This window comes from Balaenoptera musculus, chromosome 5 (assembly GCF_009873245.2).
Source record: "Balaenoptera musculus isolate JJ_BM4_2016_0621 chromosome 5, mBalMus1.pri.v3, whole genome shotgun sequence".
Taxonomy (NCBI): domain Eukaryota; kingdom Metazoa; phylum Chordata; class Mammalia; order Artiodactyla; family Balaenopteridae; genus Balaenoptera; species Balaenoptera musculus.
This window is the reverse complement of record NC_045789.1, coordinates 18,606,934-18,634,101: the sequence shown is the minus strand read 5'-3', so window position 1 is coordinate 18,634,101 and position 27,168 is coordinate 18,606,934. Positions and strand designations below refer to the sequence as shown.

The 27,168-nt window shown below is 46.3% G+C and overlaps 1 protein-coding gene across 3 annotated transcripts in view; it reads left to right on the top strand.

The window, feature by feature from the left end:
* Positions 1-26,662, top strand: part of TSPAN5 (tetraspanin 5) — a 177,232-nt gene extending 150,570 nt beyond the window's left edge. Inside the window, exons 1-7 of one of the 3 annotated variants that reach the window (XM_036853554.1) lie at positions 5,354-5,512; positions 14,805-14,951; positions 19,002-19,172; positions 21,485-21,610; positions 23,633-23,680; positions 23,776-23,892; positions 26,315-26,592. In XM_036853554.1, the coding sequence (XP_036709449.1) occupies positions 5,501-5,512; positions 14,805-14,951; positions 19,002-19,172; positions 21,485-21,610; positions 23,633-23,680; positions 23,776-23,892; positions 26,315-26,380 (687 nt within the window). In that variant the 5' untranslated portion in view covers positions 5,354-5,500 and the 3' untranslated portion in view covers positions 26,381-26,592. Of the gene's footprint in view, positions 1-5,353; positions 5,513-14,804; positions 14,952-19,001; positions 19,173-21,484; positions 21,611-23,632; positions 23,681-23,775; positions 23,893-26,314 lie in introns of those variants that run through there. The other 2 variants (XM_036853552.1, XM_036853553.1) reach the window with 2 other exon arrangements.
* The last annotated feature ends 506 nt before the right edge of the window (positions 26,663-27,168 follow it).

Below are 27,168 nucleotides of genomic sequence, written 5' to 3'. Positions count from 1 at the left end.
TGCAGCAGTGAATGATGCAGAGTCCCTGCCCCGTGGGGCTTGCGTTCTAGTGGGGGCACCGGCAGCAGGCAGTCTACTCGCCGGGAATCCGCGCGCGGGTATGGTGAGTGCTGCTGAGAAACGTCAGGTGTAGCGTAAGGGCTAGTTAGAGAGTGGTGGGGAAAGGGGTCTCTTTCAGGTAGAGTAGTTGGGAAGAGCCTCCCTGAGGAGGGGGCACTGGAGCAGAGACCTGGATGAAGTCAGAGGGATCTGCATAGCACTAGGGGAACAGCTTTCCAGGCAGAGGGAATAGCATGTATGATGGCCCTGAGTCTCAGGGACTCAGCGATTCCAAGGAACAGGAAGAAGGCCGGTAGGACTGGAAGGGAGAGAGCCAGAGCGAGAAGAAGTAGAGGATGTGGAAAGAGAGGCAGGCAGAGCCCCGAGCAGGCAGCGTCCTGCAGAAGTTGGGTGAGAGGCAGTCACTGGGGCATTGTGGTAAGGGAGAGTCCTAATCTGGCCTTTGTTTTAAGATCGCTCTGGTTGCCGTGAGGGAAAAAGAAGCACAGCTCTAGGCTGAGCGGACCAGAGTTCAGATACTGACCCCTCCATTTCCGTCGGTGTGACTTCGGGCAGCTGCGCTAACTTATCTGAGATACCCTTGCCCTGTTTATGCAGGGGCCACTAATGTCACCTCATAGGATTGCTGTGAGGGTGAAATGAGATGGCTCCCAGCACAGTGCCCGGTAGGAGGTAAATGCTCTCTGGACACGTGGTTCCCTCCCTTGGATGCATTACTATAGTATGTCCACTCCTACCTGGGGAAGAGAGCAGAGCGGTGGCTTTGAAAGCTGCCTCAGATTTTAGGAGAGCTCCAGGCTCTGATCCATGGACCCGAGAATTGGCTTTGTTTTGGGGTATCTTAAGGAGGATGGGATGTGCATTGATTGACTTGGTAACTGCAGAGGCTACTCTACCGAAGCCCTTTGGGTTAACTTCTCAGCTAGACCAGGCCTCTGATGGCATGACGTTCTGAGGTGAGCCACAGCTGGCCAGGGGTGGCGGCCGCAGGCACCTGCAGGGCAGATCACACCAGCCCATGAGCCAGTAAATCCCCCCAGGGGAGATGCGGTGACATCTACTTGAAAAGAGGCCTAGAGGGTAAATCCCCAAACTGGGTCACAGCTGGAAGGATCAGATTTCCTTAACAGATGGGGTTTCGCACTTTTCTGTGTGGAGTACAGAAACATTGGAGGCAAAAGTTATTACCCCTCATACTTACTTAATACCAGGCTGAGCTTTAAACCTAGGACTAATATTACAGTTGAATATTAGACATAATAATTAAATAATTTATATTATCTAACTTCCAAATAGACTGTCAAGATGCAAAGAATGAGTGTTGTCTCCAGAGGGAACTGGTTTGGGTGCAGTTTTTCAGAAATCACAGGATCTGCTCTTTTGGAAGGAACATTAACAGTCACGTAGCATGAATCACCTCTACAGCAGGCTTGGCAACGTCCAGCCATAATCAACTCATTCATTCAAAGAACATGTGCCGAGCACACGGCATGGGGCAGGGCTTGCGCTGGACTCTGGGCAAGTAACTCCTCAGGGAATTTATGGTCTAGGAAAGGCATGCATATATCCATAAAACATATACATGTAGAAATAAAACAGTACATTGCAACAATGCTAATTTGGAGTGTATAGAAGTTTAACAATTCCTTTGGCAAAGTGCTCACGACTTCTCTCTCTCTGGGTTTCTCTTACTGTTAGAAAGACCTTCCTCCCACCCCATTAGGATCATGTCCTACTAGCCTACTAGTTTTCCTTCATTGAATGTGGGTCTACCCTGTTGGATCCCACAGTAAGTCCTTCTCCATATTAGTCCTTGGTTCCTTCTAAGTTTCCAGGCTGAACATTTGCTTCTCTCTGGGTGGAGCCCTTTCATGATCTTGGTCTTGCACCTCTGACCTCCCTCTGGGGTGTCCTCTGCACCAGGGAGAGGGTGCTTTAGGGGCCAAAGAGGGCATGGCTGGATCATGTCCCTTGTCTCCTGTCAGTGCAGCTTGAGATCACACAGTTCATCACAGAGAGTCCCAAATTGGTCTCAGATCCAGCTAGGTTTCCTCTATCCATCCCACATGTGGCTGATTTCCAGAGGCAAATGCAAGATTCCAAACTGACCCAGCTATATTCTACCTGCGTGTCTACCTGCTAAGATTGCTTTGGAGCCCAAAGCTGTCATCCAGCACATTCCCCATTCCATTTAGCTGGGTTTTAGCTCTACTTTTAATCAACCTCCTCCCTCAACTCCTTCTTTTAACTCAGGCCTTCCTTTAGCTCTTCGTCCCAGTGCCACCTGGCAAATTCAGGTTCAGTAGGTCTGGGGTGGACACCGGAAGGCTCAATTTTAGCAAGCCTCTTATATTGTTCTGATTGCGGTCAAGTGTAGTTATCACTGATAGAAGTCACTGATATGTTGAGCAGGCCAAGGGCAGAACCCAGTGACATGTCACTAGAACTTTCCTTTGGGGTTGACACTCATTCACTTATGTGTGCCCCTGGGTGTCATTAGTCAAGGAATTTCTAATCCATCTACTTGTCATTACATCAGACTGTCTTTCCGCATCTTGTCTTTTTCTCTGAATAACCAGCCTAGGACTTATTTGAACCTGGCACTTTCTTATTGAAACCATATGGGTCCTGAAGCACATCATTTTCTCACCCAGGTACCCCAAAAGTCTTACCAGTAAAGCAAGGACTAAGGCATGTTTTATCATTCCTCCCTTCTAGGAACACTTTCCTCACTTGACTTCCAAGAGATCACGCGCTTCTGGGTCTCCTACCTCGTAAGCACTGCCTTCTCACACTCCTTTGCAAGGTCCAGCTCGCCTCTCAGACCTCTGAATTTTGGAGAAAGCCCTCTCTCTCTTCACTCATGCTCTGGGAGCTCTCATCCAGGCTTGGAGCATTAGGTACCATCTGTCACTGATGACTTCCAAATTTAGATATTTGGTCCCGGCCTCATCTGAATCCCAGACTCGTCATATCCACAAGCCTACCCAGCATCTCTGCTTAAATGCCCACCGGGCTTCTGAAGCCTAATAATCCAAAGCAATGCTCCTGATTTCTCCCCTCAAACCTGCCTCTTCCCAATTGTAGGAAATGACAGCTCTGTCCTTTCACCCACTTGGGTGTTCGTGACACCCTTCTATCTTTTCTTCTCATACTGTGTTCAGTCTGTCAGCAAACACCATCCACTGTACCTTGAAACTACATTGAGAATCTGATGTCTTTGCACCACCTGCACTGCTATACCTTGGTCCAAGCTGCCACTTTTTGCCTGTGTTAGTACAGAAGCCTCTGTTGTTCCCCTGCCTCTGCTCTTGTGCCCCTACTCCCACCCCAGGCCAGAGTGATTCTTTTAAATATAAGACAGATGCTGTCATTTCTCTACTCCAAACCCTCCAATGCACTTACTGTCTCACTCAAAGCTATGTGTGGTGCCCCATTACTTCTGAGACCTTATTTCCCACACTGTGCCCTCCCCTGATGCACTCTAGCCCCCATTCATCATCTTGCTGTTCCTTTGACATCTCAAATGGACCCACCACCCCAGGGCCTTTGCACTGCTCTTCCCCTGCCTGGGATGCTCTCCCCCAGAGGTCCACATGGGTGCTTTCCTTTACTTCCTGGTCTCTGCTCAAATGCCACCTTTGTCTGTAGGCCTCCCTGGCCTGTTTGAAGCAGCTACTCTCACCCCAATCCCAGCCCTTTTCCCCTCTTCCCTGTGTTTTCCCCCCTCTGTGTTTTCATAGGACTTGTCACTTCTATGCTAACAAGGATTTTTTTTTTTTTCCCTAAAGAGGGACTTTTGTTTACTGCTACACTCTAGTACTTGGAACATTAACTGGCACATAATAGACATTATGTGAATGAATGAGCAAAAAAGGGAAGATGAAAGCATTCTTTTAAACCCTGGCTCTATCACGCAGTATAGAAGTCAGTAGTCACCTCAGATCTCTAGTAAGCATATTATCAGTTCTTAAAGCCTAAAAGGAAGTAAAATTACATGTGGTTTCTGATGTCTGATATGATAGGGGTTCAGTGTTAGAAATAGCAAATTCTTACATCCATTAATTCTGGATATCAGGGAAAAATTTTATTTCTGGTATAAAAGTGGAACTCTATATATGATTATCTTGATTTGTGGAAAAATTAGGGGTACCTTTCCTCTTCCGTTTTGCCCAATGTTTATGCCTTCCCCCACCCACCTTCTCGTGGCTTGTGGGATCTTAGTTCCCTGACCATAGATGGAACCCGGACCCTCGGCAAGGAGAGCTTGGAGCCCTAACCACCGGACCACCAGGGAACTCCCGTGTTTACGCTTTTTACTTAATTCTTAGGTCGGGGCCAGAGGCCTAGTGACAGATCACTGACGGTCGCCAGGGAGGCCAGCAGAGCTGTTGAGGGCTAGGGGGAGACTCGGCTTTTCCAAGTGGGAAGAGTGCGCCTCCCTGGTCCTCGGTGTGAGCTCCTGGTTCCCGCTGGGCGTCCTGCCACCGCTTCCACAGCACCAGCCCCCTGGGCAGAGGGGGTGCCCGGCCTGGCTTGTCTGACCTGAAGACTCCTTGAGGGCAGGAGCCCGTCCCCTTCAGCGCTTTATGCTCGGGTCTAGCACCGTGCCTCCTGTACTGCGGATGCCCTGATGCTAGTGACTAAGTGAATGAGAATATGCCGGAGCGCCGTATACATTGTGGAAGCCCCCCACGGGGTCTCCCTCCCTGAGTCCCCTCTCTGTTCCTCCATCCCCCTCGCCTGGCCGGGCTCTGTCGGCAGCGGCTGGAAGGAGAGAGTCGGTGCACAGTCCTGCCCCAGCAGGCAGAACGGCGATGAGAAGAGCTCTAGCTCCTATCGCTTTTCTCCCTGGCTGTCCTGGGGACAAGGATGAGTCTTCTTCCTGGAGGCTTTTCGCCCTGACCGCTGCCTGTAATTGTCAGTCTCGCTTCAGAACCCTCCAGTTGCTTGCTGTCATGATCGTACAGTAGACTCGCCTTGGAAATTCTTTCCCTGTTTTCCCAGGAAGGAGAAGTTAGACAAGGAGATTCCGTGATTCAGGCAGTTCTTAGCAGTAGCGGTCAAGGTAGCCAGAGGGAGGTGGTAGGTGGAAGTGGCTACCAGGTCACTTAAACAGAAAAAGGCATGCCTCGCCTGAGATACTACTTCAAGGAGACATTTCTGAGATGCTGAAAATACCTTTGAAGATTTCAGTTTATTACCTGCAATGTAGGAAGTTTGCATCTCTTTCTCAATTGTCCATGTAATCCCCTCAAGTTCTCTGTTGCAGCTAAAAATCTGAAAACCACAGCTATCGTTCAGTACCTGGAAAGTCAGCCTATGATCTGAGGTGCTGTAACCAGTATGGTCAGCAGACACATGAAATAACGTTGGAAAAAAACCTTAATTGTTCACTTTTCGTATGTCCCGGTAAACTTTGCAGAGGGATTTCTCAGGAATGAAAATTCAGGTGGGTCAAAAATTGAGTGTCTTTGTTGTTTACCCTCAGATACCAGAGTCCTGTGCTCATTTTAGGCACAAGTCCAGGCCCAGTTATTAGACGGGGCTGGATAATAAATCGGAACCCCAAACCTAACATTGCGTTAAAATGTCCTCCCTTGCCCAGCGCCGTTAGCCCTGCGCCCCTGAAGAGGGGAAGGGCTCAGGCCTTCACCGCCCCCTGCTTCCTCCTGCCACCCCTCCCCCGGCCCCCCTGAGGTTCCTCTACCCACTTCCTGTCAGGGCGCAAGTAGCGGGGGGGACTTTGCCCTCTGGGCCAGACAGCTGGGGAAGGGGATGCCGCCTTGGTCCTTTGGAAGCGTCCCTGCGAGTCCCCCTGCCTGGCGGTCCCCCTCGGCTTGCTGGACATCCCTGTTCTCCGTGGCCGCCTTGTACCCCTGCCCAGACGCGCCGTCCACCTGCGCCTCTCAACTCTGCCTTCTCAGGTCTCTTCTCACCCCAAGCTGCCTGTCCTGTGCTGCCCTCATGTTTTCTCCTGGGCACGCTCGTCTGGGGGTGAGGCCAGTCCCAGCGGGACAGCCCTTGTCTGCCCTGGAGCTCTCCTCACCCCCAGATTTCCAGGGCAGGGGTCAGACCTCAAACCACAGCCTCCTTCCTGGGCAGACTCAGGCCCTGATTGTGGCGTCTCAGAGCTTCCTCAGGGGTCCCCTTGAAACTTCCTTACTAGGTTTTGGATAAAAAGAAACCTGCTCGCCTACCCAGGAAGGAGAGTCGCACAGCACAGCAACTGCCTTCTCCAGAGAAATCTCAATTCCCTCACCCACTTTTTATCCACTTGGTTTCACTGAGATGTGCAAGAGAAGGAAGTCTTTGCCTGTGTGTGTGTGTGTGTGTGTGTGTGTGTGTGTAGGGGGAGGTCGTCTCCTACTCACGTTGGTTTTCAGATTGTTATCAGTAAAGTCTGAGGTATGACTACATTCAGACATCGCATTTCATATTTTTCCTAACGTTTTAGAAACAAGTATATGATGTTACATTGGAAACAAGAATCGGCCTGCCCACTGCTGGTTGCTCTCTTCAGACAGTAGAGCATTGTGGTTAAAACACCGCTCTGGGGTCGGGTGGCAGGGCTCAAAGCCCCTGCTCTGCCACTTTCTCACCTGGGTCACCTGGCAAGTTACTCCATCTCTGGGTCTGTGTCCTGCCGTGGATAGTAGCCGTACCTGGAAGGTTTACTGTGAGGGGGAAATAATCCAGGTAGCCCCGTGCCTGGCAGAGTCCGTGCTCAGTAGGGGAGCTCTTAACGTGGCTTTTGTCCCAGCGTTCAGCATCTCTCGCCTACGTCACCAAGGAACCTAGCGGCTCCTTAGCTGCTAGCAGCTGTAGCAGGTGTAAGTTTCCTTAGCACCTACCTGCTGCCCAAGGAGTAAGCTTTCTAAATGCACAAATGACCCTCCTCTGCGCAAAAGGTCTTCAGATTCAAACCCTGCCGTGCTCCACCAACCTCTGTCTCCTCTCACCACTTGTCATACTCACGGGTAGACCTCTCGGTGGGCCCGGTCCTGCCGCTTTGTCCCTCTACTTGCTGACATGACCTTCTGCCCCTCCTGTCTACACCCCCATAACACACACTGCTAATACCTCTGCCCAGCGCACTCCTGCTAACTTGTCTTCCCTCTTGACTAACTCCTGATGGTGTCACCATACGTTTACTCTGAATACCCATGACCAGCACAGCACCTGGCACCTCTCAGGTGATTCCTGTTTGCTCAGGAACTGAATGAGTTGTGTATCTCTGAAGCCCTAGAATACAGTGGTCACCTGCCACTAGTCTAGACTTGATTTTTTTGTTGTTTTTTTGCTTTAGTTGCAGGGCCACCGTGATCAGAGCCTCTATTACATATTTCCGTTTAAACTTTTTACTCAGGAATACTCCTGGGTGTGTCTCTCATCTTCTGAATGTGCAAATGAAATATCTGGAGAGTGGCTAGGAACATGCTGGATTTCTGAAAAGCGACACTTTTGCAAGTGGCTGTTTCCTTGTTCAGAGAGGCAATCGCTCCCACCACGGTGGTGATGGTGCTTTCCCGGCCTGAGAGTGGTACCAGCAAGGGGGCTTGGTGCAGCTGTCCTCCCCAGTGGCTGCTTGATCGCAGGAGTTTATGGAGCCCTGAGATATGACTACCCCTCCTCTTCTTCCTCACCACAAAAGCAGGTCATGGCTGTTTTTTATCTGCAAGAAGGGATTACTTGAATCTCACCGATGACCTTTTCTGACAAGGAAAAAATGGAAAACCACACACCTTGAAAGCGTCCGGTCTTCCTTTAACCTTACATCTCTTCTCCAGGCCACGAGTTATGCTGCCCCTACGCCCTCACATCTCCCTGAACTGCTCAGGTCCCAGCGAGCTCCCGTTCCTCCGCGTCCTCTCTCTGGATCCTGCAGGAATTCCTTAGATACATGGGTGTTTTGGAGTTTGCAGTGTGGCTTTGCCCTGTAACATTCCTTGAGGATCTCCGATGAATTGTTAAGGGGCACGTTTCCCTGTGCCCCTGTGTCCCAGCTTGGACTTCCTGTGGACATTGTTTCAAAACCCATCGCCAGCTCTCCAGGGCCATCCTCTCTGAGTAGCTCATTTTCTTGAAAATGTCCTATCTTGTCATCCTTTCTCAGGTAGAGAAATGCTTCTCCCCCTCTTACTCTAGGAGTGTTGCCAGTTTCACCCAGTGGTAGTTTAGGGAGGGTGGGTGAATCAGGGCCCAGGCTCATAAATCTCCAAAGGGTCCATCTGGCCTGGCTTTGGGTGCACATTCCATTTGCCTGTCTCTCTGTTTCTTATCCAGCAGTTGGAAGGAATGCGCCTGTATATGCCAAAGCAGAAGAGTCCCAGACCTTAGGGGCTTATTAATGCTATTTTTGCATTTCTTTGCTGAGTTGAGAGAGAAGAGACTGAAGCTTGCCAGGTGGCACACAGAGGCTGCTCTGTGCTGGTGGGGAAAACCACAGACACTCCTGAGGTTTATTGGTTTGAAACCCTTCTGGAGTTTTGCTTGCGTTTTCATTTCTGCATGTGTGTAAAAACCTCTTCCAAGAAGAAATAGTGACACTCAGAATATAGTCCTTTATCGCCGAACCCTGGGGAGGGGCTGCTTAAATTCCAGAGATTGCTGAATGAACGAGGGGTGCTGATGAGGAGATGGAGGATGGAGGGTGGAGTTGTATCCTTACGGAGACTGACCATGTTCATCAGACCATGGAAGGACGAGATCTCGAAGGGAATGGGACATGGTTTAGTAACTGGAACGTCATTCAGGAGCCATGAATCTTCAGCGACCAGCGCACCCAGTCGGCTTCGTGGCAGCACTGGTGCCCCTGGCCGGGTTCAGGGTGCAGCACCCCGGCCACGTGGCTGTCGGCTGCTGGATGTGCGCTGCTGGCTGGCTTCTCACTGCTCTCTTCTCCGCTGCACCGCTTCCGCGTACTCTCCGCTTCCACCCCTCATGGCCTCTGCCTCCTCCTGGCGTTTGCTTACTCGTGGCCTCTCCCTTCTGCCTTTACTCTGAATGCCTTTTAGGTGACTTCCAAGTTCTCAAGAAAGAAGATTGATTGGCACGTCGGTTCCTGCCACCTCCTTTAGACATGATCACCCAGTGTGGCCACGGGGTTTCTTAGAAGGGGGTCAGGCAGGGCAAGTGCCAAAGCAAAATAGATTCCCCTCCAAAGCCGTTGGGTTAGAAGCCCCTCCAGTGTGCGTCTATAGCATCTGATGTCTTCCTCTTGGTCCAGTGTAGTAGTGATGATAATGGCGATGCTGATAAACTTTGACTGAATTCTCGTTATGTGCCGAAGACTTAGCATAGTGTTTGGATTTAACTTAGATTATTTCCTACATCCTCATGATAACCTTATGATGTAGGCTACCATTTCATAGATGTGGAAATTGAGGCTTAGACAGGTTTGGTAGCTTAACCACGATCACACAGGTAATAGGTAGTGGAACTGAGATTCAACACAAGGTAGTCTGTATTGCGATGTCCCGTCTGTCTGTCTGCCCTACATCTAGCCCTTGTCCAGGCTGCCCTTTTTCTGGATTCCAAGGGAAATTGCAGCTGAGCCAGGTGGCTTGAGTACAGGATGGCTTGTGCCAGGAGGAGGCCGACCCTGGACTGCTCTCTGCCACACCCTAGCGCAGACTTGTCTAAGTAGCTGGAATTTCAGAGTCTCCCTTGTATGGTGACAGATACACATCAGTACATTTTTTGTTTGTTGGCTTTCTAAACTTCTGTTATAATGATATTGCCTCAGCCGTGTTCCATTAATGTGTCTTATTTCTTCTTAGACACATCTTGGTCTCCTTGCCAAGTTCTTAGAGATACTGTCTAGTACCTAGGGGTTAATGGAAATCTCCTATTTTCCTTGGCAGTCATCTCTTAAAGGCTCCAGATTGATATGCCAAAAGCTAGTTGTCTAACAGCCAATTTGTGGAATGGCTAATTTGCTGAAAATATTTGTTTTAACTTTTTAAATTGACTGCTCTTCATTTTGTCTTTATAGCAGCACTTGGTTACGGTCAATTTGGTTTTGCCTCTGCTGCAGCAACAGCTGTAGACTTGGAGGAGATGAGTGAGGGTCACAAGAGTACAGGTACAGGTGTATACAGTATGAACATGAAGAATTCTTATGGGTGTTCATTTATACTAGTTTTTCTTAATGTAATCTTAATGTATTAACAAAGGATATGTGTATGAGAAATCCTCCTTATATTCTTGACTCTATAGTATTCGAATATATTCTTCTTGTGCCCTGCAATCTTGGTCTCTGGCTCTCTCTCTTATTCTGACTCATTCCTTTTCTGTCTTTGCTGCTCCTGTTCAGAATTCCACCTTCACGTCAACCATAACAAATGGCTAAAGGAATAAGGCCATGTGGACAGCTGTTCCGTTCCTCATCCATTTATCCTTGTTCCGGTTAGATTCAGCTTCATAGGAGGCTATTTTCTGACCTTACACACAAAGGCCAGTACCCTTGACGTCTTTAACTCCCAGAGCGTTGCTGCAGATCCAGGCAGGAGGACTTATTACTGGGGTGCAGATTCAGGCTCTGTGTGTGCTCTTCTCACATCAGCAGCAGCTCTGGGTACAAAGGAGAGTAGCCACATAACGTTTTGTATTGGTTTATTTTTTTCAATAAGTTTGAGTTCTAAAAAGTTGTTATTTAAACCCAAGGACTGACCATTCAAGTCAACGTGGAGACCTGGAGCTGAAATCATGTACGTATTGTCGGTGACATAGACAAAACCTAAAAGTTCCTTCCAGAACTGATTGTTTCATTAATGATGCTGAATTGATAGTGAGTCAACGTGAAGGAGATTATTTACACTGGCTCAGTTGCTGTGTTGACTGGAAATATCAGCCATCTGAGTAAAGGTATCATTAAATCCAACACTTCCCTCTATACTCCCCACTCCGCCCCATCTGCTTCCCACCCCCGACCCAATACTTTCCTCCAGTGTAGACTGTGAGCTTTAGTTTTGGTCGTGTGTGTGCTCGCACGCACATACATGCAACACTAAAGCACAGTTTATTCGAAGCTGTCGTGTTGTGTGGGACTCCTCAGGTGCAAATTCAGATCCAGATACAACCACTTTATGCGATCGAGGGGTCTAAGGATCCTGAGTGACTCGCAGAACTCATGGTCAGGCCAGAGATTATAATACTGTCAGGATTTTCTTTCCCTACCCTTGTTCTTTGTTTCTCGCTACAGACTGACTTTCTCCACAAGGTGAAAAACACACTGCACGCGGCTCCAGAGTTGGGCCTTTTACAGCTTCAGCCACTAGAGACAGATGCTTATTCCAAATCCTGGTGTCTGAGTCAGGGAATTTCTGGCTTTCCGACTCCTACCGGGGCGGTGGGGTCATGTGAGAACTGACAGCGCTGGGGAGCTCATGGAGTGGGTTGGGGGAGAAGGAATCCTTACGAGAAGAGGGACGTGCTCTTCCCCGAAGGAGAGGGTGGTGCCCACAGGTGCCCAGCAGACAAGGTGTCTGCTGCTGGTGTGCTTGCACATTCCTGAGGATTTACCACGAATCTGAATGTCTATTTTAAATCACTTGGCAGACTTAACTGTAATCTTGGATTTTCTTTTTCTTCCGGCCTCTTGTCAACTACAAGCTTTAATTATAATTATTCTTCAGTTGGCATGTCCTAGCGCTTCTTACTCATTTGTCAAATTGAGCTTAACACAGTTAAAACGTCCAGTGAAAGACTGCATCTTTGAGACAACAGAAGGCTGAACTGTCAACTGCCTGTCATTTTTGTCCCCAGTCATCGTTGCCAGGATTATGTTCAGCTCCTCTCTGGTTTCTCTGTGTAGTTAGAAACAGTAAGACTACTCTTCAGTGAGTATTTGGAGACGTTGCACAGGTGAAAGAGTAGGTCTTTTTTCCATCCCCATCCAGGTTAGCCATCCTAATCCTCAGGAAAAGGAAACTGGGCCTTGACTGCCGTCCTTTGTGTTTTAAGATTCCAGTGAGTTTCCGACTGATAACTACCTGGAATCCATTAAAAATAAAGTTTTTGGTTGTCTTTTCTGTCCTCTGCAGAATATTATTTCCTACAGGCTCTCAGTATCTGTCTCCAGCCCTGTCTTTTGCCAGAACGTGGGATTAAGTGAGTAGAATCTGCAGTCCAGCTCGGCCCCCAGATGACTGTCGTTTCCATGGAAGCAGTTGAAGGCCTCTCAGTTAAAACTGCCCCTGCAGGCTGGGGAGGCTAAAAGTATGAAAATGAGTTTGAGGAGCCGAATTCTCATCCTCCAAATTAAACCCAGAGAGGACAGTGCTCCAGGAATCCACTGACAGTTGGGACCATACTTCTTTTGCCTTTTGGGGAGGGAGGGTCTCGGTATTTCAGGCACAGGTGTGTGTTGGTTGGCTTGCTTTGCTGAATTCCTCAGATAACTGTCCTGTTATCCGTGGAGCTCTTTGTGTACAGCCATGGATCATGGAAGAGTGTTTGGGAACAATCTGATTTTTGCTCAGACTTTGGTGTGAATCACAAATAAAAAGGCCATTAAAAATGGATGAAATCATAGAATGGTCTTAAAACTGGAAGGAACCTAAAGGACAGTAAGTGCCAAATTCCCCTCCACTTTGAGAATCCCTCCTGGAGCACTGCTGAGGGAGGTTCAGTGCTTCGGCTCCCGCCAGGGGAAGCCCATGTTTCTCAGGCCGCCTTCTCTGCCCCATTGCTGGAGACCTGCTGGTATTAGAAAGGCCTCTTTATGCTGGAACTGACATCTCCTTCTGTCCCTTCCAGCTCTGCTGCCTCTTTTTGGTGCCAAGTAAATTGAGTCTACTTCTTCTTCCATAATTATGTTGACTTTTTTAAGTTTAAGAATGTTATCACATACCCTCAAAGTCCTCTCCTCCGCTGGCCGAGCAGGTCCAAAACATTAAGACCTTAAATATTACCACCTATGTTTAAAGGCATTCTGAGGGGAGAAGTTGATTTCCTTCCAATTCTGGACCCTCACCACTGTCGCGTAGATTTTGTTTGACTTCTGGCAATTTTTCTTTGTCTCAGCATCATTTGGGTAGGTGGAGAATTGGTTACAGTATTTCTGGGTTTTCCTTTTTCCCCCTGGAGTATTCATAGTTCAGAGCTTGGAAATCTAAGAAACACAAGGTTGCATCAAACCATTGATCTGTGCAGTTTCACGAAGGGTGTGTTTGCCTCGTATGATGTCACCCCAGACATTAGTGAATACACCCTACATTCCTAAGTGTTTAATAATCTCTCAGCCCTTCATCTCTGACTTTATTTAACTCCGGCCTTTTCCATAAGGTTAAAGTTGTGCATTTTAGGAGTCCTTTGCGCCTCATACGTGTTCTATTATTAGTATCCTATTATTGTCTTTAAAGTGATTCCTGCCCACCCTGCGCCCGCCCCCGCAAGAAACGCCCCCTAAAACCTTAAAATGGGTTAAAACATAGAAACCCTAAACTCAGGTGTTGATTAGTGCTGACTGAAAAGTGCTGGGAAGCAAGTACATAGCTTCCACTTGGTAGAGAAAGATTATTGAAGTAGACATTCTGTTCTGATTCTAAAAAATCAATAGCTGTGTGACCTTCAGCAAATCACCAAACTTCTCTGGGTTCCATTTTCCTCAAAGATAAAATGAGATGAGTATTCCTGTTTTTCCAGGTTGTTGGGAATGCTTTGAAAACAAATTGTTTAATATTAAGACTTTACAGCAAACTATACCGTGGTACTCTCGGGGTATTTTGAGAGCTCAAAACAAATTTAATAAGATAAGAAAATAAAATACTGATGATATCGGGTATTTAAGACTCACATACCTCCACAGTTTCAAAATAGCAGTAGCTGGCCTTTGTAAGAATGAATAGTAAATATATACCTTCCATCGTAGAGGAAAAAATCTCATAAAATTTCTAACTTAGGTTCTGGGTGGTATTTGATGTGGTATCACACTTCAGGGAGAAAAAATTTCAGTAAAGAAATGGCATTGTTTGTGGAGAAATGAAATTACTCTGGGTTCTTTTGGCAGGAGAACAAACGGGTTGCAAGCCAGGGAGTAACCTTTGATTTATAAGTCATTTAAATGAGGCTAAGGAAATACCCTAATAACTCAATGTGGGACAGCCATCAGCACAAACCACCCAAGCGGGCTTTGGGGATCTGAGCCTGGTAGGGTCTCCCAGGGAGCTCAAGGGTGGACTGAGGTGAGTTTTTCCCTGGAAAACGTTTAGGGGCTTGTGGCTGGGACTGGCTGCCCTGTTAGCTTTAAGATTCCAGCTTTACCCTATTTCCTGAGAAGTGCCAGTGGTTTGAAGCTGGCCCTTGTGTGGCATCTGCATGCCCTGGGGATGTAAGGATGGCACCTCTTGGGTGTTGAGAGGTGTCTTTCTTACACATCTGATTTTCACTCAGACCACTTATATTTGGAGACATAGAAAGCAAAGTAACACCCATGTCTCCTCCATACAGGGTCTGCTGATGGTTTCTAGGGGTCATGTCTTTGCTTTATGTAGTTTTACCAAAAATATGAACCCATCTAGACCTTGGAAAGTAGTTTTTCTTTTCTATTGTTTTATCTATCTACCTATCTATCTATCTATCTTTCTGTCTTGTGGTGTTTCTTGATGTGACGTGACAGTCAGATACCTCTCAAGTTTTTCTTGGGGTGGGGTGGGGAAAGACAGTGGCAATCATCTGTTCATGATGGAAAACTGACCCCGCCTCCTGGCACCCTGTTGTGTGTTCTTTTCCACTTCCAGGGAGTTCTGTCCAACATCTCTTCCATCACCGATCTTGGCGGCTTTGACCCAGTTTGGCTCTTCCTCGTGGTAGGAGGAGTGATGTTCATTCTGGGATTTGCTGGGTGCATTGGAGCTCTACGGGAAAACACTTTCCTTCTCAAGTTTGTAAGTACCGCACTCTGCTCTCAGGTTGAGAGCCAAACTCTCATCTCACATCGAAAGGACACCCTGCCTACCAGCAAGAGTGAGCCGTACCGAAGGCACTGGCAAGAATGTGGCCTGGGTAATGCTTTTCTTTTAGGAGAGCTCTCTAGATACCCACCCTCCATCCTCCTCTGCCCCTACCTCCTTAATAATATCAGCAGCGACCCCTCCCCATGCCATCCATGGAGGTTTTGTACATGGATATCATGAGTTTGCATTCCAATCCCTAAAATCGCTTTAGGACTAAGGTAGGTCTATCTAGGTACCTAGTTTTCTTCTTTTGAATGATTTCTTGCCCCCTCTTTTAAGCACATAGTCAATAGAAAGCTGTTTAGGTAGTTGGTTTAGAGAAACCAGACCTAAGCACAGTGTCTCTGACACGTCCAGATTAAGTCTGTTAAGCAGTAGGTTCTGGTGAATAAAGAGAAACAGTAAATGCATATCTCCTGTGTTCTCTGCCAGCGCAAAGGCCGCCTTTGTGTGACCAGCATAATTTTTAGATCCCTTGCGGGGTATTTAGTGTGATCATTGTTAGCATGAATATTTTTGGAGGAGGCGTTTAACCAGGGGGTAGATAAGTACTAAAAGTCGAGAATGGAAAGTAAAAGCCTTTTCCTTTGGAGATTCCTTCCTCAGGAGATCAAAATGGCATGTGTTTACCTGTGCGTGTTTGAAATCAGTTTCGTAGGTGTAGCCAGTGGTCAGCTTCAGCTGAGTGTGCCTGTCTGTCTCGAGCCTGGCATTCTGGTGAGCGTCTGTCTCACAGCCAGTGTACGACAGCCTCCGCTCCCCTCTCCAAGAACAGAAAAATGATTTTTCAAAACCCCACCATCCTGTGGTGAGGGAAGATGGTAGGACTTTGGAAGAACAGCCTTAGCGTTATATCCCCTGTTCCTAGGGTCATTCTCTACCTCGGCTGACACATCATCATCTAACGACATTTTCATTTAAAACAAGAGCATTGACCAGAGCTAGTCCCAACAGCCATGCCCTATGTGATTCCCTTCCCCCGCACTTCTGCCACAGCTCCTCCGGCATCTTTTCTTGAATTGCCCTAAGAAGAGCAGACTTGCTGTCCCCTCGCTGTCCCCCTGGGCTAGCTCATCTTGCATTTGGGCGGCTCTGCCTCAGACAAGGTTCTGGAGGCTGTTCTGAAAGTTCATATGACTCATGCTAACAGGGAAAACCAAGGGATGCTTGGTCCTGTGTACAATTTAATGAGCAGTTGGTTCTCTGTTCTTTATACATAGGTCTGTGTTGGGAATAGTTTTCCAAGACTCCATCTGTCTTACACACACACACACACACACACACACACAAACACACCCCAATTACTTCATTCCTCACCTAGTCTTGACCTCTGGAGCCCTCAGGAGAGCTTTGTCCCTGATTGTGACCTACCAACCTGCCAGTCTTCTTGGTGTGAGATACTTCTAAATGCTTGAGCTCACCTCACTCAGCTTTTCTGTAGCCTCATTGGGCCACAGATCATACTTACTACTGGCCACTATTTTATCAGTGTTAGTCTCCTTGCTCCCCTTTAATGTGACTTACTTGCATATAGTTTAGTTTATAAGGGTAGCCTGTTTAATATAGTTGATGATTTTTGTAGTTGAAGATACCAGAGTTAACTGAACAGGCAGAAATATATACATTTCTCTAGATTGGCATCTTAATTTATAAAGTCCCGCATTGGAAATGAAGAGAACTGTGTTGTTTCTTGGCTTTTTTAAGTGTTGGAGAATATTTTAAATGCCCTCTCTCTCCATTTAGTACAAACAATCAAAACTGGCCTAGAATATGCTTTGAGCAGGAGCTATGAAAGAAGTAGGAAGTAAATGTCAACATGGCTCCAAACAGCTTCAAACATCTGATGTCATAAGGCTAAGAGAACTGCTGAGGGGCAAATCCAGGAGCTGAGAAAATGGAGCTTCCTGACTGACTGAGGCCCTTGGATGAAGCCTGTGAGTCAGTCTCTGCACCTTTAGAAATGGGGGAAATTAGCTCATAGGACCCGAAGGATGCTGATTTCTGCCAAATATTTGATAAGAATTTAATTTAGACTCAATTTCTGATACATATATTATGTAACATTATGAGAAAACTTACCAGGGTGACTGGGCCTCACCTTGATAGAGGTGAGAACAAAAATCTAATTAAAACCTTTGCATGACCTCTGTTTTGCTATTTTGCGTGTGTGCGCCTTTGAACTAGCTCTGATTCTCTCATTTCTATAGTCTGATAACTGTCGTATTTACATGTGTAGAGTGGTACCTGATAAAGGAGGGAGTCGTTTTATGTGGTGGGGTAGGCATTGTGTGAAAGTGATAGGATTTTTTTTCTTTCCTTTTTTCTAGATTGAGGAAAGCTCACTTTGAAATTATGGGTACTGCTGATGATTGTTAAGAACTGTTTAGATTCTATTTCTAAAGTGAACTCATCAAGGACAGATGACCAGGAGCTCTATGGAACCTGAGGGGCTGAGCTGGAGCATCTAGAATTGGGACCTAGACCTTGGGGTCCTAGACTTTGGCAGGCACTTCTTTCTTCCTTCCACCCCTCCCCTCATGCCCATGCTCCCAGAATGGCACTTGGCACCCTGGATAAACACTGCCAGATATACTGACATCTAATGTGGAAAGAGCTGACCCCACGGTCCTTTCCTACCCTCACATAAGACTGTGGGCTCTTTGGAGGCAGAGCTGTGGTCCTACTTATCCTTGCTTCTGCAAAGGCCGCCTAGGCCCGAGCCTGATCTCTTGTGGGCCATTCAGTAGGTGTTTGCTGAGTGAATAAACCTTTTTTGTCTTTTATTTTCCTAAGTAGCTGTAACTTCCTTTGCACCCGTCGCCAATATATTTTCCTCTTGGTTGGCTGCTTGCTGTCTGCTCGCTGAATGTAGGCACAGCAGACAGTAGCCCCTGTACCTCCTCAGCCTCTCCCTGTGTGGCAGGAGCCCTCAGGAGCTCGGCTGAGCAGGTGGCCCCAGTGCCACCCTTTCTGCCCTTGTCCACAGGAGTTTGCCCGCAGTTTACCCTCTGGTCCTTCACACCCTCATTTCTCGTAAATGGCTTGAGCAAAATAGTTTGAAAAGGGTGAGAACGTGGGGGTGGGAGGAAGTGGAAAGAACCATGGGCGTGATCGGGACGTTGATATGACTAAGATGAGACACTTCTGGGTCTTGTAGATGAAAGGGAAATTTCTCCAGATTTATGGGCAATTACCTTGTAACCCATGGTCTCCAGCATTCCTTTTAAATTCTTGTTGTCCGAGTCAACCGGAAGTCTTCCTCTGGCTGCGCGTTGATGCTATTTAAAATATTCTGAGCCTGGTGCTTCACAAAGGAAAGCTGGCACAGCTTGCTGTCCCAAGAAAGCCCTCAACCCAGTGGTTTCATTTTGTTTTCATCATGGGAAATTACTTTCATGTCACAGCTGCCCCCTCCTCCCCACCCAGTTCCTTTTTGACCTCTTCACCTAAAATGAACCCATCTGCTGGTTTACCCCATGTAGCAGGTGCAAAGGGGAAGTAACACAGTATCTGAATCCGGAAAAGGAATATATTGCATACAGAATCAAGGCCACAGTAACAAATGACAGGCGATCTTAAAATACTGGGCTAATTTATCTTTCAACGTGACAAAAGCTTACTAGAGGTAGGAGCAGGTCGTTGTTCAAGCGTCTGACAAATGCATTAATCAGGAGAAATTCATTAGGCCTTAATGTGGGTCTAATGAGGAATTCCTATTATCCATGTCTGCTTATGGGCTTTGTTGGTTAATTACCAACTGGAACACCAGAGCCCCTAAAATGTGATTATGAAGTGATTTTTAAAAATCCTTTCTTGGAGTGTAATATTCTATTAATGAATCTTAAGAAACTGAAGGTTATCTGCTTTGGACATGGGTAACAACCCAAAGGTATTATAAACCTTTTTAGAAGGAAGCATTTGACTATATAGGATCAAAATAGCCCTTATAACTGTTCTCTGTATATGTGTCTTTTGTTTTAGTTTTCTGTATTCCTGGGAATTATTTTCTTCCTGGAGCTCACTGCCGGGGTTCTGGCATTTGTTTTCAAAGACTGGATCAAAGACCAGCTGTATTTCTTTATAAACAACAACATCAGAGCGTACAGGGATGACATTGATTTGCAAAACCTCATAGACTTCACCCAGGAATATGTAAGTTTAAATTTGGTTTATTTTCAAGTTGAAAGCCTTCTCGGAAGGATGACCCCAATGAAAACTCCTCCTGGCTTCTGCATCTGCCAGCTGGAACCTACCTCTGACTTTTCTGCGTGGGTTTTTGTCTGTTTGCTTGTGTATTTATAATTTTCTGACTTGTTCTAGGGCATACACGATATGTACCCTAATGGGAAATGTCTTATTTTCACTTACCTCAATTTCTGCTAAGAACAAGGAAGAAAACTCTTAGGCAAAGAGCTTAGAGTCAAAGGTGCCCATTCCTATCGACATTTGAAGACTATTGTTTTGCTATAGGTTTAACCCTGTTCTTTGGTGTTAGATGTGGGTTCTTTCCTATTCTTGGCCCCCTTTTTGATCACTCTCCGCACTTCATAGCTCATAATAATATACTCAGTCAATAGAATGTTTTCCACAAAGTTCCTAGAATTGTGCCTATCCAAATATTATTATAGCACCTGCAGCTAAAACTGAAAGTCAAGCCTTGGTAGCTCCTCACAAGTGAAGAACCTGTGGAGGAGAGCCACCCGACTCAGGTTTCTCAGCATCACTACGTGACAGCCTCTGCGATGCAGACGAAGGAGCGGATGCCCTGTTGCACTCACAGCGCAGAATGGTATAAACAAGGGTTTGGAAGACACAGCTAGTGCCAGAATCTGATTAGCTAAGTGACCTTGGGCTAGTAGGACCTTGAACTCTTTCCTCAAGAGTAAAATGGGAATCATAGTAGCAACTACCTAACTCACGGGGATCACGTGACACTCTCATAAGACGTACACGGTTTTACATCAGGCTTCAGGTGTTATTGTCCTACGATCTGACAGGCCTTTAGTTGCATGCACGGAGAAACTGGATAAGGTGAGCAGACCTGGAGAGCCGTGTCCGTGACGTTCACGTATATGGCAGAACTGGAGGGCAGACAGAAACTCAGCGGACCAGTGGCTGTCTCCTGGTTGGACAGTTTTCCAGAGTGAGCTGGGGTCCCTTTGATAAAGGGAGGAGAGGGCTGCGTCGGCGCTCGCCGTGAGGGAGGCCCCCCGCCCTCCTTAGGTGCTCGGAAGTGAGCTGAATCGTGTCGCTTTTGTTCGGTGGCAGCAACGACTGTCCCGGAGCCCGCTGTCCCTCAGGTGTGAAATTAAGCCCTGTTTCATCTCCTCAGCAGGCTTCACTGTTTTGTTGGGTCATAATGGATGCAAGCTCACACCTTGCCAAGTATTATTGCTGACTAGTTTGCGTGACAAATCTGATGGAGCATTGTAGGCAAACTGGAGATGCACAACCCAAGCCCTCGGAGGACCCGATGAGTTGGAAGAACAGGCGGATACACGTTCTCTTGAGAGGCTGTGTCTGCTTTATATGGAGATTCTGTTATTTCATGTGATTTCACTTTTCTCTCATGGCCTTTAATACTTTGAAGTAGCTATTGGTTCTGAAACTCTTAAAATGGTCAAGGCTTGATGTTTATTTAACTTGGAGGAGCAGGGCTAGTCCAGCATGGGGAGTGTCAAAGGGGCTTATGATGGAGCCGCCCTTGAATCAGGCCTCGTTTAAGACCCACTGAACTTAACAGCTTGTTTGACTGTATTTTAATTAGATGATTGAATTTTTTTTAGGTTGAAAATGTAAATGCATGCTCTTGTTTATAAAAATTCAGAGTAGAAACAGATATAGAATGAAAAGTAAGCCTCTAAAACTTGGGGGAAGGTAATGAGTATTTTCACTATCTTGCTTGTGGTGATGGTTTTACGATGTATAAGTGTGTCAAAACTTATAAAAGTGTATACTTTAAATATGTGCAGTTTGTTGTATGTCAATTACACCTCAATAAAATGGATTTTTTAAAAAACCATTCAGGTGGAGAGATGGAAATTTTAAAAAAAGTAAGCCTCTAGATCTCCTACCCACAACCCCAGTTGCCTCCTTCAGACACTACCACTGTTTTCTGTCTTGCTTATCCTTCTAGAATGCTCCTACACGTACTCGAGCCAAACAGATCTTGCTCTGACTGGGCCCTGCTGTACAACTCCTGCTCTGCCCGTCTTCCACCTAACACCACGGGTCTCATCAATTGTTTTTTTAAGTCTCACGCCAACACATCCTTACAAACCTTCAGCCTTACCTTGGAAGCTTTTACAGGGGCCCTTTAGGTTCAGTTGGTTAAACATAAATTCTGAGACAGAGAGAAGGTTAGAGCTGGCGGAAGCTGGGTGTGGGTCGTCCTGGCGGGTGCGAGTGCAGGCACCTGGTCGCCTCCAAGTCGAGATGTTCTAATTCTCTCCTGTTTGCTCTAGTGGCAGTGCTGTGGGGCTTTTGGAGCTGATGATTGGAACCTAAATATTTACTTCAATTGCACAGATTCCAATGCAAGTCGAGAGCGATGCGGCGTGCCCTTCTCCTGCTGCACTAAAGACCCCGCGGTAAGTGACCGCCAGCAAGCCGTGGGCCCGCTCCGCGCATCACACCGAGAGCGTGCGTGGGGTGAGCAGAGTGGTGTTTTCTGGAAACCGCTTCTTACCCGCTTATTCCTAACTGTAGCCCCTGTAGGGGGGTTAGTGCTCAGATCTTCCCAGTAGGCGTAATCGTCCCTGACTATAATTTAGCCGTACATGCTGGTTCCTATTCTGAGCCTTTTTGTGTGTTGGCTTAAGTTTGGAACATCCCTACTGGCAGATACCACCGTTATCTTCCCTTTTCAGGTGAAATCAAGGCCCGTGGAGTTTAAGTAACTTTCCCAAGCTCACATTGCTGGCAAGTGATGGAGCTGAGCTTAGACTCAGGCAAGCTGCCTGTATTGCCTGTGGTTCCTTCCTTGCGAGAAGGATGGGCTTGTGTGGAAGCTCTCTGCATTGCTTGGGGTTAGTAACCCTTTTCTTGCTGACTTAGCTCCGAAGGAATACTAGGAATAGCAGAAGAGTTTGAGACAAGATAGGACGAGACCACTTGCAGGAAGACTGCAGCTGCCCAGACTCTCGGCCAGAATGACCACAGTCATTCTTTTTTTTAAAAAAAAACAAAAACATAAAACCTGTTCACAAGCCACCCTCTTCACCACAGGTTTGATTGTATTTTGAGTCAAATCATGTGCCTGGTATATAGAACAGCTTAAAATGCAGCACCCCTGCTGTAAGTTAAAAGCCAGAATTGAGGGTTAGAACAATAAATGTGAGGGAGAAGGTGCCCCTGGCCCTTCCGCCCTCTTCAGCCTCTCTCTGGCTGGTCAGTCCCCAGGTGTCCTCTCCCAGACCCGCCCTTCCCCACAAGGAGCAGAGCCGAGTGGGCGCTGATGAGTTCATGGCCGATTTTCCCCTGCAAGGTAGGGGGGGGTGCGGGGCTCTTTAAAAGGGGGCGTGGTTCGTCTGTAAAGATGCTGAATCATTATGCTGTACCCCTGAAGCTAATATAATATTGCAAATCTACTACACTTCGATTTTAAAAATGAAAAAAAAAAAAGAGAGAGAGAGAAGAGGGGACAGTGGTCTGAGGTAGCAAAGCACAGCTTCTCGTAGGCTGCCCACCAGAGGTGGTCTGAAGGAGACAGAGTCGGCGAGGACTGTCCTGCCCCGCTCTGAGCCCTCAGCGGCAGCGCCAGCCTTTCCCACTAGCTCACTCCTCCTTTCCTCTGAGGAGGCTGGGAGGCAAGCGAGCGCCCAGCACAGAGCCCAGGGCGCCCACCCAGGCAGTAGATGCAAGCCCTGCTCTCTCGTCTCCAGCCCCTGCCCTGAGTAACCGTTCCATCAGAAGAATTCTGAAGATTCTCAGGTGCTGTGCCCCGCTCTCAACGACAGATCCTCTGGGTAGAGATATCTCATTCCATAAACCATAAGCTAATAAAATCCACCCCATACCCTCCAGAGGGTAATATAAACAAACCTAAAGCAGCGGAACCCACATTTCTGATCAGGCCTATAAGATTTCAGGGCATCTGTCCATGTGCTGTGTGGTCAGGGTATCGTTTTTAATTATCAAAATAATTCATTCTCATTGAAAAATCATTTAAATCCCATACAAGTATATAGATTCAAAAGTAGAATTCCCCCCAAAAGATCATAAATGAAGATAGTCATTATGAAAGTAATTATAAGAAACCTTTAACTGTGGTTTTTACCTGTCTCCAGTTTCCTAAACCCATAAGCTTCTTGAGATTATCAACTTTGAATCTAGAGCCTTCCACATAATGGAATTACTAGTCTTTCTGATATTTCCTGAGTCTCAGTTTTCCTCATCTGGAAAGGAAGGGATATTTAATACCTACTTCTAAGGATTGTTATAATAATTCCATGGAATTACGTGTAAAGGTGTTTAACATGGTGCCTGGGACGTCTGTGTGCCCAAATAAACATTTTCTGACCAGCACTTAACAGGGGTCTTCTGCTGACCCCTAGGTGGGCTTTCTCTCTGACAAGAGTGAATTTCACTCTTCTGTTTCTTTTCTCCCCCAGGAAGATGTCATCAACACTCAGTGTGGCTATGATGCCAGGCAAAAACCAGTAAGTGGAAACTCATCTTGTCGCTTAGCACGAAGGGTGTTGGAGGAGCTTTTGAACTTGCCTAGTGATGCTGTGCTCTCCTCTTCCCTCTGAAGGAAGTCGATCAGCAGATTGTAATCTACACGAAAGGCTGTGTGCCCCAGTTTGAGAAGTGGTTGCAGGACAACTTAACCATTGTGGCTGGTATTTTCATAGGCATTGCATTGCTACAGGTAAGATGGATGTCGCAGGGAAATGATGCCCTGGGAGAGCCCTCACCAGGACAGGAGCTTTGCTTATTCACCATCATTTCACAGTTTTTAAGACACATTGGAGGGCTGGGGAACAGACCTCAACTATATTTGGTTTGTATTTTATTAAAGCTCTGATTTTAGATGCTACTGTCCTGAAAGACTCTAGGAAACCTTTTTTTTTTTTTTCCTTTTCAAGAAAGAGAAATTGACTGGGTCAGTATTTGCCTGCTGGCATTCCAACATTGCCATGGGCTCAGTAATGCGGCATTGTGACAACTGGTCAGACGGGAATGGTCAGATGTAGAGCCTTGCCCAGTGGCAAGGCTAAGGCTTTTTGGAGTTTCACAGCTACGCTCTGCTCCTTTCTCGCTCTGGGCCACCTTGCCAAAGTGCTAGTGAGGGAAGGGAGCACCTACTTTTCCTCCTGGGAAGTCCCAAGAGCTAGGCTTTGCGTCTTATGGTGATGTGATACCTTTAACTTAGAGGGTCACAAATGAGGCGCCATGGTTGAAAGAAATTAAAGAAGACCTAAATAAATGGAAAGCCATTTCGCATTCACGGATTGGAAGACTTAATATTGTTAAGGTGACAGTACTCCCGAAATTGATCTACAGATTCAGTGCAACCCCTACCAAAATTACAACTGCCTTTTTTGCAAAAATGGACAAGCTGATCCTACAATTCATATGGAAATTCAAGGGACCCAGAATAGCAAAACAAACTTTAAAAAGCACAAAGTTGGAGAATCCACACTTCCCAGTTCAAAACTTACTACAAAGCTACCGTAATCAAGATAGAGTGTACTGGCGTAAGGCTGGACCTACAGATTAGTGGAATGGAATTGAAAGTTCAAAAGAGCCTCTATATCTATGGTCAGCTGATATTTTGACCAGGAAACCAAGACCATTCAATGGAGAAAGAATAGTCTTTTCAACAAACAGTGCTGGACCAACTGGATATCTATATGCAAAAGATCGTATTTGGACCCGTAACTCACATCACATATAAAAATTAACTCAAAATTCCCTGGCGGTCCAGTGATTAGGACTCTGCACTTCCACTGCAGGGGGCTTGGGTTCGGTCCCTGGTCGGGGGCGGCTAAGATCCTGCTAGCCACATGGTTTGGCAAAAAAATAAAAATAAAAATTAACTCAAAACAGATCAAAGACCTAAATGTAAAAGGTAAAGCTATAAAAGTTTTAGAAGAAAGTATAGGTGTAAATCTTTGTGACCTTGAATTAGGCAGTGTTTTCTTAGATATGATACCAAAAGCACAAGCAACCAAAGGAAGAGTGGATAAATTGGGCTTCTTCAAAGTTAAAAACTTCTGTGCTGAAAATGATACTATCAAGAAAGTGAAAAGACAACCCACAAAATGGGAGGAAATATTTGCATATCCGTGCATCTGTTAAGGATCCTGTAAATAGAACATATGAAGAACAACTCAACAATAAAAGAAGACAAACCCAATTTAAAGGTGGGCAAAGGATTTGAATAGACATTTCTCCAAAGAAAATACACATTAGCTATTTGTAATGACATCGTTCATTGTGAAGGAAATTCAAATCAAAACCACAATGACATACCACTTCAAACATATCAAGATGGCTATGATAAAAAAGACAAACCAATAACAAGAGCTGGTTAGGATGTGGAGAAATTGGAACCCTCATACATTGCTGAAGGGAATGAAAATGATGCAGTCTCTTTGGAAAACAATTTGTCAGTTCATGAGAAAATTAAACAGTTACCATATGACCCAGCAATTCTACTCCTAGGTATGTGCCCAAAAGTACTGAAAACATGTTTACCCAAAAAGTTGTACACAGATGTTCAAAGCAGCATTATTTGCAATAGCCAAAAAGTGAAAACCATCTAATGTCCATCATCTGATGAATGGATAAACAAAATGTGGTGTATCCATATAATGGAATATTATTCAGCCATCAAAAAGATTGAACTACTGTTGCAACATGGACGAACCTTGAAAACATTTTGCTACATGAAAGCAGACCAACACAAAAGGCCATATATTATATGATTCTATTGATATTAAATGTCCAGAATAGGCCAATCCATAGTGATAGATTGTGGCATAGTGGTTGCCAGGCCTGTCAGGATGGGGGTGGGGTGGGGAAGACTGCTCATGGGTACAGAGTTTCTTTTTGGGGTAACAAAAATGTTCTGGATTTAGATAGCGGTGATAGTTGCACATCCTCACGAATATACCGAAAATCACTATAAATTATACACTTTAAAAGGATGAATTTTGTGGGATGTGAATTCTATCTCAATTTTAGAAAATCAAAGATTTTTAAAAAATGGAATTCAGTAGCCAAAGAAAAGCCTAATCTAAAGTGAAAAGTTCTACTGTTTGACTGTCTTTTCCTTCCTTGCTCAGATTTTTGGGATCTGCCTGGCCCAGAACCTGGTGAGTGATATTGAAGCTGTCAGGGCTAGCTGGTAGAGCGCCTGCAACAGCTGCCTCCAGACACTGGACAGACCCCGCCTTCCTGACCCTCCATGCGCCCAACTGATACCCATGCTGCACGGACCCTAATCACAGAGGCATCCTGCGATCCCACCTGATGGAGCTGCCATCAGAACTTAGTTTCTGGGGGGTAGAACTGGGAAATGCTGCTCACTGACAGAATTAAAAAAAAAAAAAATTAACCAGTATGAAAGTCGTTGCGCCGTGAATCTCTATTGTAGCCATGAATTTCTGGGTGGTTGGATACTTACCAAATGAGAAAAGAAGGGAGGGTGGGGGACCCAGATGTACTGAATTTGTGGAAAAGCCTTGTTCTCTGCTTCGGTAATTGGGGGGCTGCCTTCTGTGCCATGGCCTGAGGAAGTGCGTCTTTCTAAAACCCAGCCCCTTACCTGGAAGGGCTGTGGTTTCTCGGCATCCCTTCACTGTACGTTTCAAGGAACTGCTACAACCATGGTCCCAAGAAGAAAACAGCTTGCCTTTGGGTTCAGATTTTGTGACCGCATTCAACAAGGAACTTGGGTGGGCACGTCTGGTCTCTCCTGGAGTTTCTCCTCATAAGAGAAGTTGTATATTCCTTGTGTGCTGAGCAGGGGCTTTGGAATACTTCATGATGCTGAATTTTAGCAGGACAGATCTCTTTTCTAAGTAGGCCTGAGCTTTATTTATCAATGAAATCCAAGGAGAAAATGAGGTTAATGAAGAAGTAGTAAATACTGCAACCTACCAAATTAGTCGTTGGATTCTTTGGAAACTCTGGAATA